A 16,907-nucleotide genomic window follows, 5' to 3' on the forward strand; every position below is an offset into this window, starting at 1 on the left:
ACTTGTACGTTCCTGTACGCGTTGTGAAGTGCAAAACTCATAATGGCCGAGGGCGCTACCTCATCGAAAGTTTCTGCCATTTGTGGCAACTGTCTCAAATTCAACCCGGGGTTGATATCGCATTGGTCCATTGTCGTCGAGCCAGGGAGCGAGGTTCTTGCATTGACTGACGTCAAAGGTTCGGAGTTGATGGCAGCCTTCAGCCACTGCTTCAACACCCACTCCGGTGACCCGAACACAGCCTCGCACAGATAGATGTTGGAGGGAGAGAAGGTGAAGACCGATACTTCGAAGGGATGGATCGGAAATCGCGGACCCGCAAAACGACATGTTGAGATATTTCAATTGCGAGCATTGAAGGGCAAGAACTTCGGTGGCTGTGTCGGACAGTGCACAGCAAAATGACTGATAGGGTAGATTAGTATTCGATACTCAAGCTCAGTAGGAAGTGTTAGATCTCTTACCAGATCTAGTTCTTGCAGATTTTTGGCGGCATTCGTCAAATGCACGATAGCGTTGTCGGTCAGGTACGTGCAGTCCGCTAAGCACAGTCTTCGCAGATTGGTGAAGCGAGCATTTCCCCAGTACTGGAATCCTTGGTCCGTAATGGTGGTACAGCGAGTCAAGTCCATTTCTTCAATTCGACCCGCTGCATGTGACGCAATGTGGTGCATTGAGCGATCAGTTACATGCTTGCAATACGAGAGCGTAAGCTTTCTGAGCCGCGGACAGCCATAGACCAAACCATCTTTTGTCTGCATGGTTGGCTTAATGGATGCATTTTTGCCTTCGGTAGGCTTCTGGCCACCAGGCAACACCCATCCAACAATCCGGGCCATAAGAGTATCGCCTACTTTGCGGCAATTGCTCAAGTCCACTTCCTTCAACTCTGTTGCTTTGCTAGTCATTTCAAGGATAGCAGAAGCGGTCACATCCCAAACGCTCTTCATCTTCCATGTTGTGGCATTGGGTGCGCATGTATTGGCTAATGCGTTGAAGCCTTCATCAGTGATATGAAAGCAGTTATTGACATTCACCGAATTGGGGCGATTGCCAACAAATGGGCAAATGATTTTCACAAGAGCGTCATCAGTGAGTTGGCGGTTATATACACTCAAGTCGAGATCACGAATCACTTCAGGAGACCTGGTGAGAATTTCAGACCAGTGAGAAGACACTGCACGTAGTCGAAGCAAGTGATGGAGTTCAAGAAATTTGAAAATTTTCAGGAGGACGCTGTCAGGGAAGATTCCATGGTGACCGTCACTGGAAGGGCGCGGCACTTGATGTGGGTTTGACAGGCCAAGTGTGTCTGGAAGTGCAAGAGAAGTCGAGCTGGCCGACCGCGGTTCCGTCGGAGATTGCCTTTGGTACTCACCAGTGACTTCTTCTGGTGTCAAAGGTGCTACTGAGCCTCGGCGACTTCGAAGTCGGACTTTGTCCAAACCAAGACTGAGATATGGATCGGGATCTGATGGTCGCAGTACTGCTTGCTCTTGGTCTTCGACCGGCGAAGACTGATGCGGACCATCTAATTCAGTCTCTGTCAGGGTCAATAACGGCATTGACTTTCTCCGAGAAGAGGCTCGATCGTCAAATTCCAAGTCACCCAAAGGAGGCTGTTCGTTTGTTGCATCTGTCATGACTACATCGCCGTCGGAAGTTGTTTGAAGTCTTTCTTGAGCGGTGCGTTCTACCGATTCACGGATGTCACTCGGGCACATTTCCCAAAACTGAGAGAGGACCTCCCCACTGAGCATCAAACATTCGACCGATGTGACTGAGCGGACGGTCGCTGTTCTTCGAGGCGCAAGCGACAAACTGACCACTTCACCAAAGTATTGCCCTTGTTTAAGCCGAGCCTTGATCTCCGTCCTCGTACGATCGGATCCATTCGGTTTGTGATTTAAGTCGTCATTGGGTTCGGCTTTTTCGGTAACGACCTCTACCTCACCTCGTACGATGAAGTAGAGTTCGCGTCCCTGGGAGTCCTGTCGGATGATGTCCGTAAATGGAGAGAATGAGCGCGGTTGCGCATTAAGACCCAAGAAGTGGAGTATATCGGGTGGTAGACCGGAGAATAAAGGCAGCTCTTTGAGAAGGAGACGAACGTTCACTAGGCCATTTGCAAGAGCACTGGAAGCATCTCGCCGCCCCGGACTCGGTGATTTTCGCTTTTTATGTACTGAATTGACGCTTAAGTCTTCCTCGGCAGCGATCAGGTCTTTGGCGTGGTTCTCCCTCAATCGTTTCGATCCTCTTCGCATCGGGCTCGGAATTCTTGGGGGATCTAGATCCACGGCGGGCGCAGATGTCTCTTTCTTTTTCTTTTCAAGGATCATGAGCCGCTCCTGAGCTTCTTCTCTGATTGCCTGTTCGACCTCGGGGAAGCGCGGTAAAATATTGCGAAAATCTTCCTTGGTGAGCACGACCAGCATGCATCGTGTCCGGGCGATGATTGTTGCTGTGCGTGGACGATCCATCAACACACCAATTTCTCCAAAAAAGGCACCGGGTTGGAGCTCAGCATATATGCTCTCACCGTCTCGTGATGTGACCGAGACGGCGCCGCGCACCAACCAGTACATCGCCTTTGCATCATCACCCTCGGTCAAGATATAGTCGTTGGGGGCGTGGAGTTGTGGGCGCAGGTGTTGACCGACCTCAAACAAGAAGGATTCTGGGACGGCCTGGAAGAGAGGGAAGGAGCGCAACCTATCGACTAGTTCGAGTGGGAGAGCTTTGATGTTGGAGGAGGCTAAAGGTGAAGGTCGCGCAGGACGGTTGGGGTTCAAGACTGAGTCGAAGGAATGGATCAGAGAGACGGTGTCGGACATGGCTGAAACGGCCTTGGTCGGGCCTCCAGATCTGCCATGGCGACGCATCGTGGGTAGTTGGCACTGTAGAGGGGGAAGTTCAGATGAAAGAGGCGACCGGGGCTTCCAGCTCCAGCATCAATAGAACGATGACGTCGACGAGAATAGCAGCAGCAGAGTCGAGCTCCGCGTCGGCATCGCATCCACACCCAATGGGTAGATCGTCGGCGCTAGCAGAACGGCATGTGCGCAGGGGGGAAGAGCTGGAGGGGTAGTTGACAACGGTGAAGGATGTCGGAGCTGGGGGGGGTCCCTTCAGGTGAAGGTGGGGGGAGTTGCCAACTCTGCGACGTCAAATGCGGTTGAGCTCCACCGATCATCTGGAAAGCTTCGGAAACTCTATGACAACCTTCATAGTGCTCCACCTTGGCCAGATCGGATTTCTTCAACTCTTTTCTTTGTCCACCGATGGGACTTACGAGTTGATGGGTGCGGCTCTGTTAATGGTAAATCGGTCAATCCTGATCGGTTTATTGCATTGTGGTGGCTTACTACGGAGTACAAAAGGGTTAAGAAGAGCTCGGAGAAGCAAATACAATTACGGTGTGAGTACAGGTGGAGCAATTGGATGATAGATATTCTGGTAGGACTTTTTCCTTCATAAATCTTCCCTCCGAAAGCTAGATACGGTCGATTACTGTGTACACGTAGAAGCCATCGCATTATTTCTCAGGGTTTGCCTCCACTACACAAGTTCAAACTGACAAAAAAGCAATTAACACGGATAGAGAAAAAAAAAGCCACACTCAGCCCTGTACTTAACCATAGCAGATCATTTTGTGACCTTGTGCAGTACTTTTGACAGCTATTGTGTCCAGATCGATTGGGTTCGCAGCTCGCTGGGAACAGGCAGATGCAATGCAAGAGGTCACGTGCCATCAATACTCTACGTGGGAAACAGAGCTGAACAGAGCTGAACAGAGCTGGCCGGGCTAGAAGCACATGAACATAAATAAAGAGAAGATTTCTTCACATGAAATAGTACAATAGGGTATCAAACTGTAGATAGTACATCGGAAAATAGAAAGATGTGAAACCCGGACACCCATGGATTCTGTCCCGGAACTCACCGATCGGGGTTTCCGGGGGAGTTGAAAGACTCCAAATAGGAATGTCTGGCGCTCAAAAGGGGTCTCTTGAGTTTTAGTTGCGGGGAGCTTTGAGACTGTCCTCAATACGTATTCCCAGCATAGATGCAGCGGCGTGCATGGTTGTTTGATCCATGTCTCGGTACACAACCAGAAACGCGTGGTCAAAACGGACTCCAAAGGGATTATCTGCAATAGCGACACTATCTTTCAGCCAGTTCAATGGGCTGAGATAGGTGTTATCAGACCGGAAGACATAGCAGCCTAGGAGGTGGAAGGTGCATGTATGGGGTTGTTCCAGCTCAGACAGGGTTTCCATCTGTAGCTTGTGGTCCCCGTTTGCCCAGGAGAAAATCCATATATGCAGGGTGGTTTCCCTTCAGTGATTCCAAGGCATCTTGCACCAATCCATAACCAAGTCCAAACTTCAATCCGAGCTTCGCGGTACGGGCGGCAGTGTACACATCGTGACGAGCTGGGAGACAAGTCCAGTTAGCCCTGGCCCATGTGATAGGAATGGGGAAGAACGAGGTCATCGCTCTAGCGTTAACACTTACCCAGCAAACTGTATACCCCAGAGAGCGACAATCCCGCCGTCACCGTAGAGAGAAAGTCCCGCTTCTCGTGGCGAGCATAGTCCACGGTTTCTTCAAAAAGACAAAACAGGAGCGAACCAGCCCCTAGCCTAGATGCCAATTTAACACCGTCTTTCATACCGCCGACAATTGAAATATAGTTCTTCGTTTTGTGGTACTGCCACCAGCCGGTTGAGGTTGTTGGAAATCGATGTGCGTTTTCTGCTCGAAATTGAAGGCCTGCCTTCTTGCTTCCGTGAACATAACCTAGCGCCACGCCGACCGATATCCCAGACAAGGTCGCATAAGGGATACGCCTGCTGACATCAATGCCTAAACGTGGAGGGCTGTCGGATTCGAAGAGCTTGTCCCAATGAATGAGCCTCATCAGCACAGCGCCGCGCATAGTGGGCGCGGATGATGGCGAAGAAGACTCATTTTGCGGCTGGCTGTCCTCCATGTCGGGGACTGGTGGCATTGGGAGACCAACTCGTTGAGGTTGAATGATCAATCTTCTGAGGGGGGATCACAAGTGAGAGGGAAGTTCCATCCAATTCGGAGATGGGCAATGCAGCACGGCAAGCGGCAATAAACCACCGTGCCGCCGCTCTCCACTCCGCCTCCGTCACCGTCTCAAGCTGTGCAGGTCTAGTTTCAACGCAAGTTTGCCAATTTCAAATACGCTCTACAATATGGTATGCTATATGCTTACTTTTGATTTAATCCTGGATAACCCCCATGAACGAAGCTAACTTGCTACATACCAGCCACCCAAAAAGACTAATTCGGACTCAAGGTCTGTGACCATACTCTTCAAGAAGAACAAAACCACGATTCTCCTCTCCCTGCAGCCCCACGAACAGCTCCAAGCCGTGAAACAGAAGGTGCTACAAGCCCTTAAGGAGCGCGACGTCCGTGAAATCAACGGCGATATTGTCCCCGACGATCCAGCTGAGATCGAGTTCGGCATTCCGATTGACCGCAGTGATCTGGAGAAAGGATGGACACGCCTGAAGACAAATACATCAAATGAAGAGACTGAGAAGAAGAGCGGCAGAACTCTGGCAGATACGGTCCTAGATGCTGATCTGGGAAATGGAAATTGGGTGGCATTCCGCTTTCGCAAGGATATTAAACCAGAGGAAACTAAGGAGGAGGAAACCGCAATGAGCCTTGATCTAGATGACCCTGGCTGGGATGTGGTTGTACCAAGCTTTGACGATGAAGAGGAGGGACTCGAGGAGGCATAGCGGAAGCATTCTCTGGTACTTCTACTATTATTTTCCCACAAAAGAAGAACAATTGAGGGCGAGAACTCATGGCGCGGGGCGGTCTATTTGCTATCTATGTTGATGGATTTCTTTTCCTTTTTCGGGACGGCGTTATGGTCACTATGGAACTCACGAATAGTTCAATAGACATTCAGAACAAGTATACAATTTGCTGCATAAATTATCTAGGTCCTTAGAGTAAGGTAGATAGATGTCGGAAACTCGACAGCAGACCTCGGGAGGGCCAAACCAACCGCTATCCAAAGCAGTTCCCTCAATAGCCTCCTGGAAAAGGCAATTAATGCAAGGGGTCTGCCAAAAACAATCGTGGAGCAATCCAAGTATCTTCCACACAACATCTATGGATCAAGATCTCGCTGTCATCGCAGCCAATACCCCACACTGATCATGGCCAAGACAAAATGGTGCGTGGGCACTAGCAAAGGGGTACTGTGTCAATAGCCTGAAACACCCTCGTGCCGCCTTCATACTATGCAGAACTGACCGCCAAGCCATAGCTCCACGGCAAAATCAGTACAATCACCACCTTCAACCCTGGTTGCTCGTAGCAACGGAGGATCATTTGTTGACAAATTAGATCGACGCCAGGAGCCTCTTCGGAGAATACTGCATCCCATCCCGTACCCCATACGATACAGCTTGAGATCCACACATTCTTCTCTTCATTATCATCGACAACCTCAACCCCCTGGCTTCGTCGACGCAGGGTGTCGCCCAGCTTATCTGGCACGGCTACAATCACAACACGGCACTACAACGACAACGACAACGACAACGACACAACAACGACACACGAAACACGACACGACACGATACGACACCACCACCATGCCCGTCTCTGATGGCGCTTCCTCAATCAATGTTGCGGTTCGAGTTCGACCCTTCACTATTCGAGAGGCAGCGCAGATCGCCAAAACCGATGACGGGCCTCTTTTTCTCGGCGATGGGTCGCTGGCCGGTGCACCAACCCCGAAGCTCAATCAGAAAGGGATTCGCTCCATTGTCAAGGTGATTGACGACCGATGCCTGTGAGTTTCGATGCGACACCCACCCATCTCCATACCACTGACGCTTTGTTTTCCTAGGGTATTCGATCCTCCAGAGGACAACCCCGTCCAGAAGTTCTCCAGGAGTGTTGTACCCAACGGCAAGCGGGTCAAGGACCAAACATTTGCCTTCGATCGCATTTTCGACCAGAATGCCTCTCAGGGAGAGGTATACGAATCCACCACTCGCTCCCTTCTCGACAATGTCCTCGATGGCTACAATGCCACTGTCTTCGCCTATGGTGCGACGGGTTGTGGAAAGACACACACAATTACCGGCACGGCACAGCAACCCGGAATCATTTTCATGACCATGCAAGAACTATTTGAGCGAATCGACGAGCGATCTAGCGAGAAGAGCACCGAAATTTCGCTCTCATACCTCGAAATCTACAACGAAACCATCCGTGACTTACTTGTCCCTGGGGTATCTAAGGGTGGTCTCATGCTTCGCGAAGACGTGAACCAGGCGGTTTCAGTGGCTGGGCTCTCGAGCCACCACCCTCAGAACGTACAGGAAGTCATGGATATGATTGTACGCGGCAACGAATGCCGTACTATGTCCCCCACAGAGGCGAATGCCACCTCCTCCCGATCCCACGCGGTTCTTCAGATCAATGTTGCTCAAAAGGATAGAAATGCGGATGTGAATGAGCCCACCACCATGGCTACTCTCAGTATCATTGATCTTGCGGGAAGTGAACGTGCGAGTGCGACTAAGAACAGAGGCGAACGGCTATTCGAAGGTGCCAACATCAACAAGTCTCTCCTTGCCTTGGGCAGCTGTATCAACGCCCTCTGTGATCCTCGAAAGCGCAATCACATTCCTTATCGCAATTCCAAACTCACTCGACTTCTCAAATTTGCTCTTGGCGGGAACTGCAAGACTGTGATGATTGTCTGCGTGAGTCCATCAAGCCAGCACTTTGACGAGACACAGAACACGCTGCGATATGCAAACCGAGCCAAGAACATCCAAACCAAGGTTACTCGCAATGTCTTCAATGTCAACCGACACGTCAAGGACTTCTTGGTCAAGATTGACGAACAAATGAAGATGATCACTGAGCTCAAAGCACAGCAGAAGGACGCGGAGCAGCTAGCCTTCGCCAAGTTCAAGAAACAGACTGAGAAGAAGGATGCTGTTGTACGTGAAGCTGTCGCTCGTATTCGCAATGCTTACGAGCACACACTTCCGGAACGACAGGAGAAGACTAGCAATATGCTCAAGCTGAGACAAATCAGCCGCCGTATAGGGATCCTGTCGTCTTGGATCGCCGCTTTCGATAACGTCTGCGCTTCGCGAGATGGCGAGGAGGACTTGGCCAACCTATGGCGGATTCGAAAGACAGCGCAAGGCATCTTGCTCGAACTTGAAGACAGCAGACACCATTATAATCAGCGATTGTCGAAGAACACCTGGGACAGAGCGATGAATTCGGCAGTTGAGAACGCGACCAAACAATTACAAGAGTTCGACATCAGCGACAACAGCGATTTTGCCAACCTGGACCGTGAGGCTGAGGTGTTACGGTCAAATGCAGAACGTGAAGCCTTATCCGCGGTCGTAGACCAGGACAAGGCTGGAGAGGCAGTTGCTGTGCAGGTTCTCTTGCAGGCCCAATTTGAGTTGATGGCATCCATCGAGGATATCATGGAACTCAACGCATCCGAAGCCATCAGAAAGGGTCGCGTTATACTCACCAAGATGCTGGATAGCTGCGAGACAACAGTCTCCAGCCTTGTTAAACCGGATGGTAGCCTACCTGCACTCCAAATACCACCCAGTCCTGTCAAGCCAGCAAGCCCCCCGAAGCCCAAGAAGAGATTCAGTATGACCAGCATGCCACCCCCCAGAACTTCTCTCGAACCCCCAGCTATACAACTTGCCCCGGTAGCACCCCCTTCTCCTACCAAAGGCTCTCCTCGGCGCCGAAAGGCTGCTGCTGCTGGTCGGAAGAGCGTTAGCTTCACTCCGAAGAAAACCCAGGCGAAGGCTGCCAAACGATCAGTCCGCTGGAAGGATGATGAAGAAGATGGCACCCTAACGGAATGGCAGAAGACCCCACAAAAAGCTGTCGATTCTGCCGATGAAGTTAGTAGCTTCGAAGAGCCAACACTACCCAGGGGGGCATCACCAATCCCGCGAAACATTCCACGGATGTCAACTTCTTCAGGCTCAACTTCGCCGCCACCCGCACCCTCTGAAGAGCCCTTAAATATCCCGAAGAATAATGGCCGCTTCAAGGCAGGGTTCTTGTCAAAGCGAGCAGGCAGCTCTCCTTTGGCACCGCCGCCTACAACGAGTCTACCTCTCTCTTCAGACAACGAGAACTCTCCGCTTCGAGACATTGAAGGAAGCAGCTTCCTGAACCGAGCCTCCGCGGATCGGCCATCACGAATTGCCGTCCGCAGCCCGAGCGCAACCTTTTCAAGCAGCCCAGCATCCGAGAACAAGGAATGGAAATCCGATAAGGATGATGCTCTTCAGATCAATTCGGCCATGCGTCGCATCTCCACTTCGCACTTTGGTCCTTCATCCACCAATTCTCTGCGAGTCCATCGCCGCCGCAGCCCCACCTCGAATACATACGGCAGTTCCCCCAATGATGGCCACATGTTCACCGCATCCCAAGCACGCCGTATGGTCAAGAGTGATAAGGAACTTGAAGGCAAGCACCGCGTGCTGAGCCCTCACACTTTACCTGTGATGAAGAATACCGGTCGGCGCACCACCTTGGGAGGTGAAATTCGACCTCGACACGCAAGCCTTTCAGGCCGAGACGCTCCTCGTCTCAGCGCAATTGCTGCACCTCCAATAGACCGAAGTCAGGAGATTTCCTCTGGCGGTCTGCGGTAGATGATTTATTTGACGTTTCTCCGGTACTCCCCATGAAGTATTGGAGCTCGGCATCCCTGGAGTTGGCGCAAAAGATACCATCCTTTTTTTTCTTTTCTTTTTTTTTCAAGCCAGCTGTTCTTTTTTTTTCGGCACGGTTACTCATGGATCTCACGGTGTTTATTTCCACTTTGTTCCTTCACTCTTGTTGTTTTATTATGCTCCCTGATACTGGATGCGTTGCTCGCCCAGCTGTTAAGGATTCTTTATTTTTTCTTCTTTCGTTTGACATATTCTTCTCGTTGTGTACATTACTGAAATTGAAGATATCCCAATGTGGTCCCTACTATTATTTGAACCAGTTCAGATTTTATTATTATTACTATGCTGGTGTGTCAGAGTAGCTGTTTGTAGGTCGTTTGCGGGGAGACCGGATCAACATAGCCCAATGCGGCAGTTGACAGTTTTGGCAGGTTTCCCCGCTGCTCTGCTTTGTCAGATAGGATGACGCCATCTACATACCCCGGACCTACTTCAACTGAACTATTTCTCTTTCTACTCAAAGCTACAAGTGACTGTATTTAATCCCCATTTCTCAGCGTTGGGACTCATCACTTCCTCAATCGCAGTCTTGCCGACCTCGCCCCGTCGCGTCTGCTCCCACTTTCCCCCCACTTTTATATCGAGTTCCCCACCTGGACACCAGAAATTCCAGAAATTCCACAGAAATTCCGATGCCCTTCGCCGCACCGATTGCCTCGACTCTTTTTTCACGCCTTCTCCGTCCATTCTCTACCGCTGCACCGGCCCTATCCCACACCCCGGAGTCTCAATCGCGCAACATGTCCACTCAAACCGCAACCGTAGCAGCTGGCTGCTTCTGGGGCGTCGAGCACCTTTTCCGCAAGCACTTTGGCAATGGAAAGGGACTTTTGGACGCTAAGGTCGGCTACTCCGGCGGCCAGACTAATTCGCCCTCCTACCGCGCTGTGTGCAGTGGCTCTACTGGACGTAAGTCTCCAACAAATTGTTATGCACCGATGTCGCATAGGGTCGCGTGTCGCTATCTAAACCGGGTACTGACCTTCTACTCTTTCTTTCAACAGACGCCGAAGCTCTTCAGATGACCTTTGATCCTTCCCTCGTCACATATCGCCAGCTCCTTGAGTTTTTCTATCGCATGCACGATGCTTCAACCCTGAACCGACAGGGCCCCGATGTCGGCACCCAGTACCGCAGTGTTATCTTCACCCACGGCGAGGAGCAGCAACAGATCGCAGAGAGCATTACCGATAAGGTTAGCAAGGAGTGGTATAAAAAGCCTGTCTCGACCGATGTCGTACCCGCTGGTCAGTGGTGGGATGCCGAGGAGTACCACCAGCTGTACCTAAAGCATAACCCCGCCGGATATGAATGCCCTGCTCAGTAAGTGATTTTACGACCCTCGCGGGAAACAACCCCGTGATTCTCATAATTTGATTGATTGCTAATATTATCTCTAGCTTTATTCGGGACTTTCCGCCTCTTTCCGATTGACTAGGATCCAAATTTTGAGAGCATATATATATGTGGTCCCCAGTCGCTCGTGTGATGACAGAGCGCCATGAGAATAAATTCTCAAATCTGGCATGTGTCACGACTTATGTACCTTTCGATAAAATAAGGGCAACCCATTCATTAATAAATCCTAAACTGTTTATTTCAAAGGATACCCATATCGCCTCTTTTGTCCTTCTTAGACATCTAAATCCCCTTTCTCGGTCGTAGGCTTTCCCCATCAAGATGATGCTACCGAAAAGTCCATCGAGGCTTCTCGGACGCATCTCGCCCAATTAATTTGACTTAGATATAACCACTGGGCAACGAGAATGAAGAAAAATCCAGACAGTGCACCGATCCAAAGCCCCCAGACCGACCAATCCAGACCAAAGGTTAACCCGAATTGGAGAGGGAGGGCGACGATGGCAAAGATACTCGTCTGCAGATAGCTAGCATCCTCCGGTTTGCCAATGCCACCCAGAATTCCATTTGAACTCAAAACCATGCATTCAACAAAATGGGCTGCTGCACAGAGGGGCATCACTTGAGCGACCAATTCAATCACTTCGGATTCAGTCGAAAATATCTTCGCAATCGGGTATCGGAGCAAGGATAGCAATACTATATGCGCTGAAGCGACGCCAAAGGCAACAGAAAGTGCAACTTTGCATACCTTCCAGGCCGCATTGCCGAAACCAAAAGCCATCAGGTTATCAACACGAGCCCGGGTAGTAACTGACAGGGAGTATGGAGCCTGCCATACTATATTGCTCGCTGTCACAAGGATTGTTTGTGTGGCTAGAACGACTGGCCCCAGGTATGAGGAAGCGAGAGTGGTAATTCCGTAAATCAGCGATTCAGCTTCAACAGTGAGCACATTGATAACTGCCAGTCGTATCATCGGGCCCCAATTTGTAAAGGCTCTGCGAGTAAACCCATTCCAACACTCGTCGTGAGATCCCCAGTAGACGTATAAAAAGAGCGTGCTCGGGAGTAAGTAGTCGGTTATCGTCAACGCAATAGGAGCACCGATGAAGCCCAATTCGCAATACTAGTAGGATTTGCGATTAGCACCGTTAGAAATATTGTGCTTGACGAACATACCCAAACTAAGAACCAATTTAAAAACGCATTGATAGGTGCACAGACACTCAATACATATGACGATGCCGAGTACACACCCTGGGCCTGAATGTAGCGCTTCGCTGCCTCAAAAAGTGCGTACCCGGGCGTCCCCCATGCAACGATGCGAAGGTATCGACCAGCAAGAATGGCGGTTTCTTCATTGGAGAGAATGTTGGGGAGGATCTGTTCGGCATAGCTCCAAAGAACGATTATAGGCACGGTGATGATCAAAAGGAGATATACCATCCTTTGAAAATGGATTGCAACCAGATGAAGCATGCCAGTGTCAAATTCTTGCATACACAATGTATCAAGAGCTGCCGCAAGGCCATGGTAGATCATATACCCCGTAAAATTGGCCAGCATACTAGCCATACTCGCAGCTCCGAGCTGGATTGTCCCCAGGCGCCCCACCGCAATGATGCTTACTGTCGAGAGAGAGCATTCAAGCAAAGCTGATAGAGCCAGTGGGGATGTGTCTCGAATTAGACATTTCGATTCGCCTTTCCATAACACCTCATCGCCATTGCCCTCGCCATTACCATTACCATCATTATCACCATCATCATCCAGCAAATCATCCCCTAGCGAGTCATTGTGAATCAAGGGTGTTGTCTCGTTGAATATTTGGTCGGTTGATTGTTTAACCTTAGGAAGGCTCTTTTCAGAGCAGAATATTCCACCAGCATCAGAGAGACCATACACAAGGTTGGAGGAGCTGTTGGTTGTGATTGTATATTCGTTAAATGTGTGATCGACTCTCCGCTTGCCACCTGCACCACTTCCTTCAGCATGAAAAAAGGTTTCGTCGATCGGCATGTGGCTTCTTTTCGATGGTGCGTGTACCCGCACGGAATCTCTATCAAAATCTGTTGGGCTCGCCATTTAGACAAAAATGAAATTCTAGGCACCAGGTTGGAAATGATTAAAGGAGTGAAGGAGGTTTGTCTGGTGTTGACCAGCACGAGGATGAGTTGGGCCTCTAAGGTGAGAAGCCGGAAACAAATTCAGTCTTGTGAAAGGAGGCAAGAAAAAGAGCTGGCTAAAAAAAAAAAATAAGCAACTTCCATTCTCACTCCCGCTGCGTCTACTGTATTTTGATTGTTCCAGGTAAGGGATAATCTACGCAAGGGAAACCTGCGTGTCTGATTGGTTCAGCTGAGACTTTGCTTTTTCTTGTGCTCCCAGCTCTCCGATTTATCGATTTGAATGCGCACTGCCTGCCAGATGGTGGATCTTATGCAGTGCGACCGTAATTCGATAGCGTAATTCTTTCTGCATAGCCATATTTGTATCTGGTGTATTGCACTGTCTTGTATCAGTTCTGCCATTTTGATCAAGTCTTCATACAATATCTAGGTTTGAAAGTCATACATTCTGACTAGAGTAGATGCACATGAGGATGCAGGGACATTCGAACTGTATAAATTACGAAATTCCCTTGTAAGTACATATTACTCCGTACGTCAAATAGTATCGTGGTTTCGTCGGTGTTGACACCCACAAGAGACAATTTAAAAATACAACAAGCAGAACAAATAAATCGCATTAGTATCTTAAACAATCTTGAGATAGGTACAAAGGAAACCATTCACTAGGGATTATTATCTCCACAGGGGTAGCCACATTGACTTCATCCTTAGAAGCCGATAATGCATGTCCAATAGCCAAAATAAGCTAGTATCCCACGGTAGCCTTCGGGGTGTATAGGTCTTCCAGGTACTGCAAGTCCTCCTTGCTCAAGAGTCCATCTTGAAACAGTTCGATGGCTTGGACTGCCTCATCGACTCTCTTGGTACTGGAAAGTCCGACAATGGGGTTCACACCCTTGGCCAGACACCACACGATGCCGATCTGCGCCATACTGCAATTCTTCCTGCTCGCCAGCTCTTCCACACGACCGATGATAGCGATGTCAATGTCCGTGGTTTTGCCGATCAGCATTTCTGCAGTGATGTCGTCCCCTTCCCGCACGGTCTTTTCTCCAGCCGCAGTGAAAGGTCGAGTCAGAAGGCCACGTGCCAGTGGTGACCAAGGAATAATACCAATTCCTGCGTCACGGCAGTAGGGGAACATTTCACGCTCTTCCTCTCGATAAAGAAGCGAATGATGGTCTTGCATGCTGATAAACTTATGCCAGCCATTCTTTTCAGCGATATTGTTCAAGGCTTGGAACTCCCAAGTAGCCATCTGTCCCAATAATCGTTAATTCTCCGTCTCGGGTTTGTTGAATGGAAAAAAGTCACTGACCGAGCTTGCGCCAAGGTATCGAACTTTGCCACTCTCGACAACATCATTGAGTGCTCGCATGATTTCCTCGCCGGGAGTTTCGCGATCGAATCGATGAATCTGAAGGACGTCCAGATACGTACCTAGTCTCGCGACGCTGGCATCTACCGCATCGAAGATGTGTTTGCGAGATAGTCCAACACGGTTCGCCATGACACCCTCGTTGATAGCTAACCGGGCAATCGTTTCGAATTCCGACAAGCCATCAAGCTCTCCTGGAGCTGGAACTCCACCATAACATTTGGAAAGGATCACAACCCGTTCACGAGGAATGTTATATGTCTTGAGTGCTTTGCCAAGGATGCGCTCGGATTCCCCGAAGGCGTAGACATCGGCCTAGAAAATAATGAGTGAGCTTCTAACTGAGTAAAAGAATATAAGGTTGTAGTACTTACTGTATCCCATGTGTTGAGTCCTTTGTCAAAGGCATGCTTGATAATCGGCAATGCTTGTTCCTCGGGGATCGTCCACTTGTCGACTGAACCAAACGACATAGCACCTAGAACAACTTGGGAGATCTTAAGACCGGATTTCCCTAAACTTTTGAATATTGTTAGCAGGGTAAGCAGTTGAAAATGGGAGACGTACTTGGTGTGCTTGATGCCCTTGTGGGCTTGATGTAGAGATGAGAAATCCATTGCTGATATTAGGAGGATATTTAATTGAGTGATTGATTGTTCTGATGTGTGTGCTGGAAATTGAATATGAAGGATTTTGGCGCCACTTATATATGTTTTGGAATCGCTATGTTTTATATCCTCCATATCGCCAGATGAACAAGTATGTTGGCTGAGTTGAGCAAGATGGAAATGCATGGCCCGGAGTTAACTTTTGCGGTCATCCGATTGGTCGGACTTTGCGGATGCTCAACTCAGCATGCATTAGCGCCGTATGTACAGGGTTTTCATTGGACAACAATTGAGGTAAGTGGGGCACCTGGGCACTTTTGAATGGCAGTTTCCAAAGTGAAGGATGCTCCAGTGATGTGTAGTAGGACTCGATTATGATGATCTGGTGTGCAAGCTCAGTGGATTCGTGGACCCGGCCACCTTCCAGAACTCTGATTCCTCTCACCAAAAATAGGGCAGCTGATCGCCTCTGCTTTCATGCCACCATCGGCTTTGCTGGAAAAATCCGCCCTCCTCTCCACCAAGAACGAACCACCATTTCTTAAGAAACCAAGGTTGAGCCTCCCAGCTTCGCATATCCCAAGGTGCTCCTGATCCACTCGCATCGTGCTTCTCCCCTGAGTGCGAACCCCAACAAATGATGCCACCGTTTTGGAGGTCCACGCAGAACTCGTCGGCGTTGAATACTGAGGGGCCCATAGATACCAGGCGGATATACCTGTCGCGGAAAATGGGACACGGGAAAATATCGAGCCAAGGATGGTGAGGATAGTTCAACTGTGTCTCGGTTGGTCGTAGATGTGGCTTTATCCCTTGAAACCCCGCAGAGCAAATAATCTGGTTTTGGTCTTTGGCAAGAGCGCTAGCGTAGTAGAATGGTGATATCGATTTAGGATGGGTAATCTCTTCGAAAGTTAATCCAATAGATTCTGCATTTGCTCGAATTGCGGCCACGGTAGAGAACTGCTTCCAGCGGAAATTATTGGCGTACATATCTGGCAGTGAATGAAGATGCACCTGCATGCTGTTATTTGGAACAAGAATTTTGTCCGTCCGTGGACCGGGGATCCACGATTGATTTGAGGAGCTTTCTGCACGGGTTAATGTGGTTTGTGTTGGTTGCCGATCGAGCTCATTCAGCCCAGCCTGTAGAATATCCCCGATGGTAATTTCTCCGGATTCCACTCTTGCTCGGGTAGATTCATTGGTATGAGCAGCATATTTTGCAATTAATGCCAAAGCCTCCGATTGGCTTGAAGGGTCGAGTCTTGAGAGAGAGCCTTTGGTGTCCTGGGAAGGGCTGATTGCGGTCATAGCGCCAGGATTTGAAGGCGAACATCCACTTTTTATCAACATTGATTCGTCACGAGCCAGGTGGTTTTGAGCAGCCAGGAGCGTCTCAAGAGCTTGCATATGTTGCTTCTGTCTTTCTCCTCAGTCTAGAATGAGACTTGACGTTTCGATTGGAATGCGGGCCACATACTGTAGTTTTTCTGAGCTCGTACATTCTGCTGTCGCCGTCGGTCGCTGACGGGCCTTTTAGGCTGTACCTTGTCGGCCATTGTAGCGGTCGATCTATTCTTAAGATTTCTCACACGGGTATCAGATG

The 16,907-nt window shown here is 49.6% G+C and overlaps 8 protein-coding genes across 8 annotated transcripts; 3 read left to right on the forward strand and 5 right to left on the reverse strand.

Annotated features, from left to right (window-relative positions):
• Positions 1–60: 60 nt before the first annotated feature.
• N7509_009279 (uncharacterized protein) lies at positions 61–2,885 on the reverse strand (the record flags this gene model as incomplete). The annotated part of the gene is made up of 2 exons (XM_056633916.1): positions 61–405; positions 465–2,885. The coding sequence occupies 2 exons, from the start codon at positions 2,883–2,885 to the stop codon at positions 61–63; spliced, it is 2,766 nt and encodes a 921-aa protein (XP_056484536.1).
• Positions 2,886–4,266: 1,381 nt separating this feature from the next.
• On the reverse strand, positions 4,267–4,999 carry N7509_009280 (uncharacterized protein; the record flags this gene model as incomplete). The annotated part of the gene is made up of 2 exons (XM_056633917.1): positions 4,267–4,439; positions 4,522–4,999. The coding sequence occupies 2 exons, from the start codon at positions 4,997–4,999 to the stop codon at positions 4,267–4,269; spliced, it is 651 nt and encodes a 216-aa protein (XP_056484537.1).
• A 232-nt stretch (positions 5,000–5,231) lies between these two features.
• On the forward strand, positions 5,232–5,789 carry N7509_009281 (uncharacterized protein; the record flags this gene model as incomplete). Its single annotated transcript, XM_056633918.1, has 2 exons — positions 5,232–5,234; positions 5,307–5,789. 2 exons carry the CDS (start codon positions 5,232–5,234, stop codon positions 5,787–5,789), a joined length of 486 nt encoding a protein of 161 aa, XP_056484538.1.
• An 870-nt stretch (positions 5,790–6,659) lies between these two features.
• On the forward strand, positions 6,660–9,737 carry N7509_009282 (kinesin family protein; the record flags this gene model as incomplete). Its single annotated transcript, XM_056633919.1, has 2 exons — positions 6,660–6,859; positions 6,917–9,737. 2 exons carry the CDS (start codon positions 6,660–6,662, stop codon positions 9,735–9,737), a joined length of 3,021 nt encoding a protein of 1,006 aa, XP_056484539.1.
• A 713-nt stretch (positions 9,738–10,450) lies between these two features.
• On the forward strand, positions 10,451–11,252 carry N7509_009283 (peptide-methionine-S-sulfoxide reductase; the record flags this gene model as incomplete). The annotated part of the gene is made up of 3 exons (XM_056633920.1): positions 10,451–10,727; positions 10,823–11,141; positions 11,219–11,252. 3 exons carry the CDS (start codon positions 10,451–10,453, stop codon positions 11,250–11,252), a joined length of 630 nt encoding a protein of 209 aa, XP_056484540.1.
• A 241-nt stretch (positions 11,253–11,493) lies between these two features.
• On the reverse strand, positions 11,494–13,199 carry N7509_009284 (MATE family efflux transporter; the record flags this gene model as incomplete). Its single annotated transcript, XM_056633921.1, has 2 exons — positions 11,494–12,306; positions 12,360–13,199. 2 exons carry the CDS (start codon positions 13,197–13,199, stop codon positions 11,494–11,496), a joined length of 1,653 nt encoding a protein of 550 aa, XP_056484541.1.
• Positions 13,200–14,057: 858 nt separating this feature from the next.
• On the reverse strand, positions 14,058–15,307 carry N7509_009285 (aldo/keto reductase; the record flags this gene model as incomplete). The annotated part of the gene is made up of 4 exons (XM_056633922.1): positions 14,058–14,570; positions 14,631–15,005; positions 15,065–15,209; positions 15,258–15,307. The coding sequence occupies 4 exons, from the start codon at positions 15,305–15,307 to the stop codon at positions 14,058–14,060; spliced, it is 1,083 nt and encodes a 360-aa protein (XP_056484542.1).
• Positions 15,308–15,739: 432 nt separating this feature from the next.
• On the reverse strand, positions 15,740–16,711 carry N7509_009286 (DUF3425 domain-containing protein; the record flags this gene model as incomplete). The annotated part of the gene is made up of 1 exon (XM_056633923.1): positions 15,740–16,711. One exon carries the CDS (start codon positions 16,709–16,711, stop codon positions 15,740–15,742), a length of 972 nt encoding a protein of 323 aa, XP_056484543.1.
• Positions 16,712–16,907: the final 196 nt, after the last annotated feature.

This window comes from Penicillium cosmopolitanum (assembly GCF_028827165.1).
Source record: "Penicillium cosmopolitanum strain IBT 29677 chromosome Unknown utg000009l:1.0-9042332.0:1.0-9050551.0, whole genome shotgun sequence".
NCBI lineage: Eukaryota > Fungi > Ascomycota > Eurotiomycetes > Eurotiales > Aspergillaceae > Penicillium > Penicillium cosmopolitanum.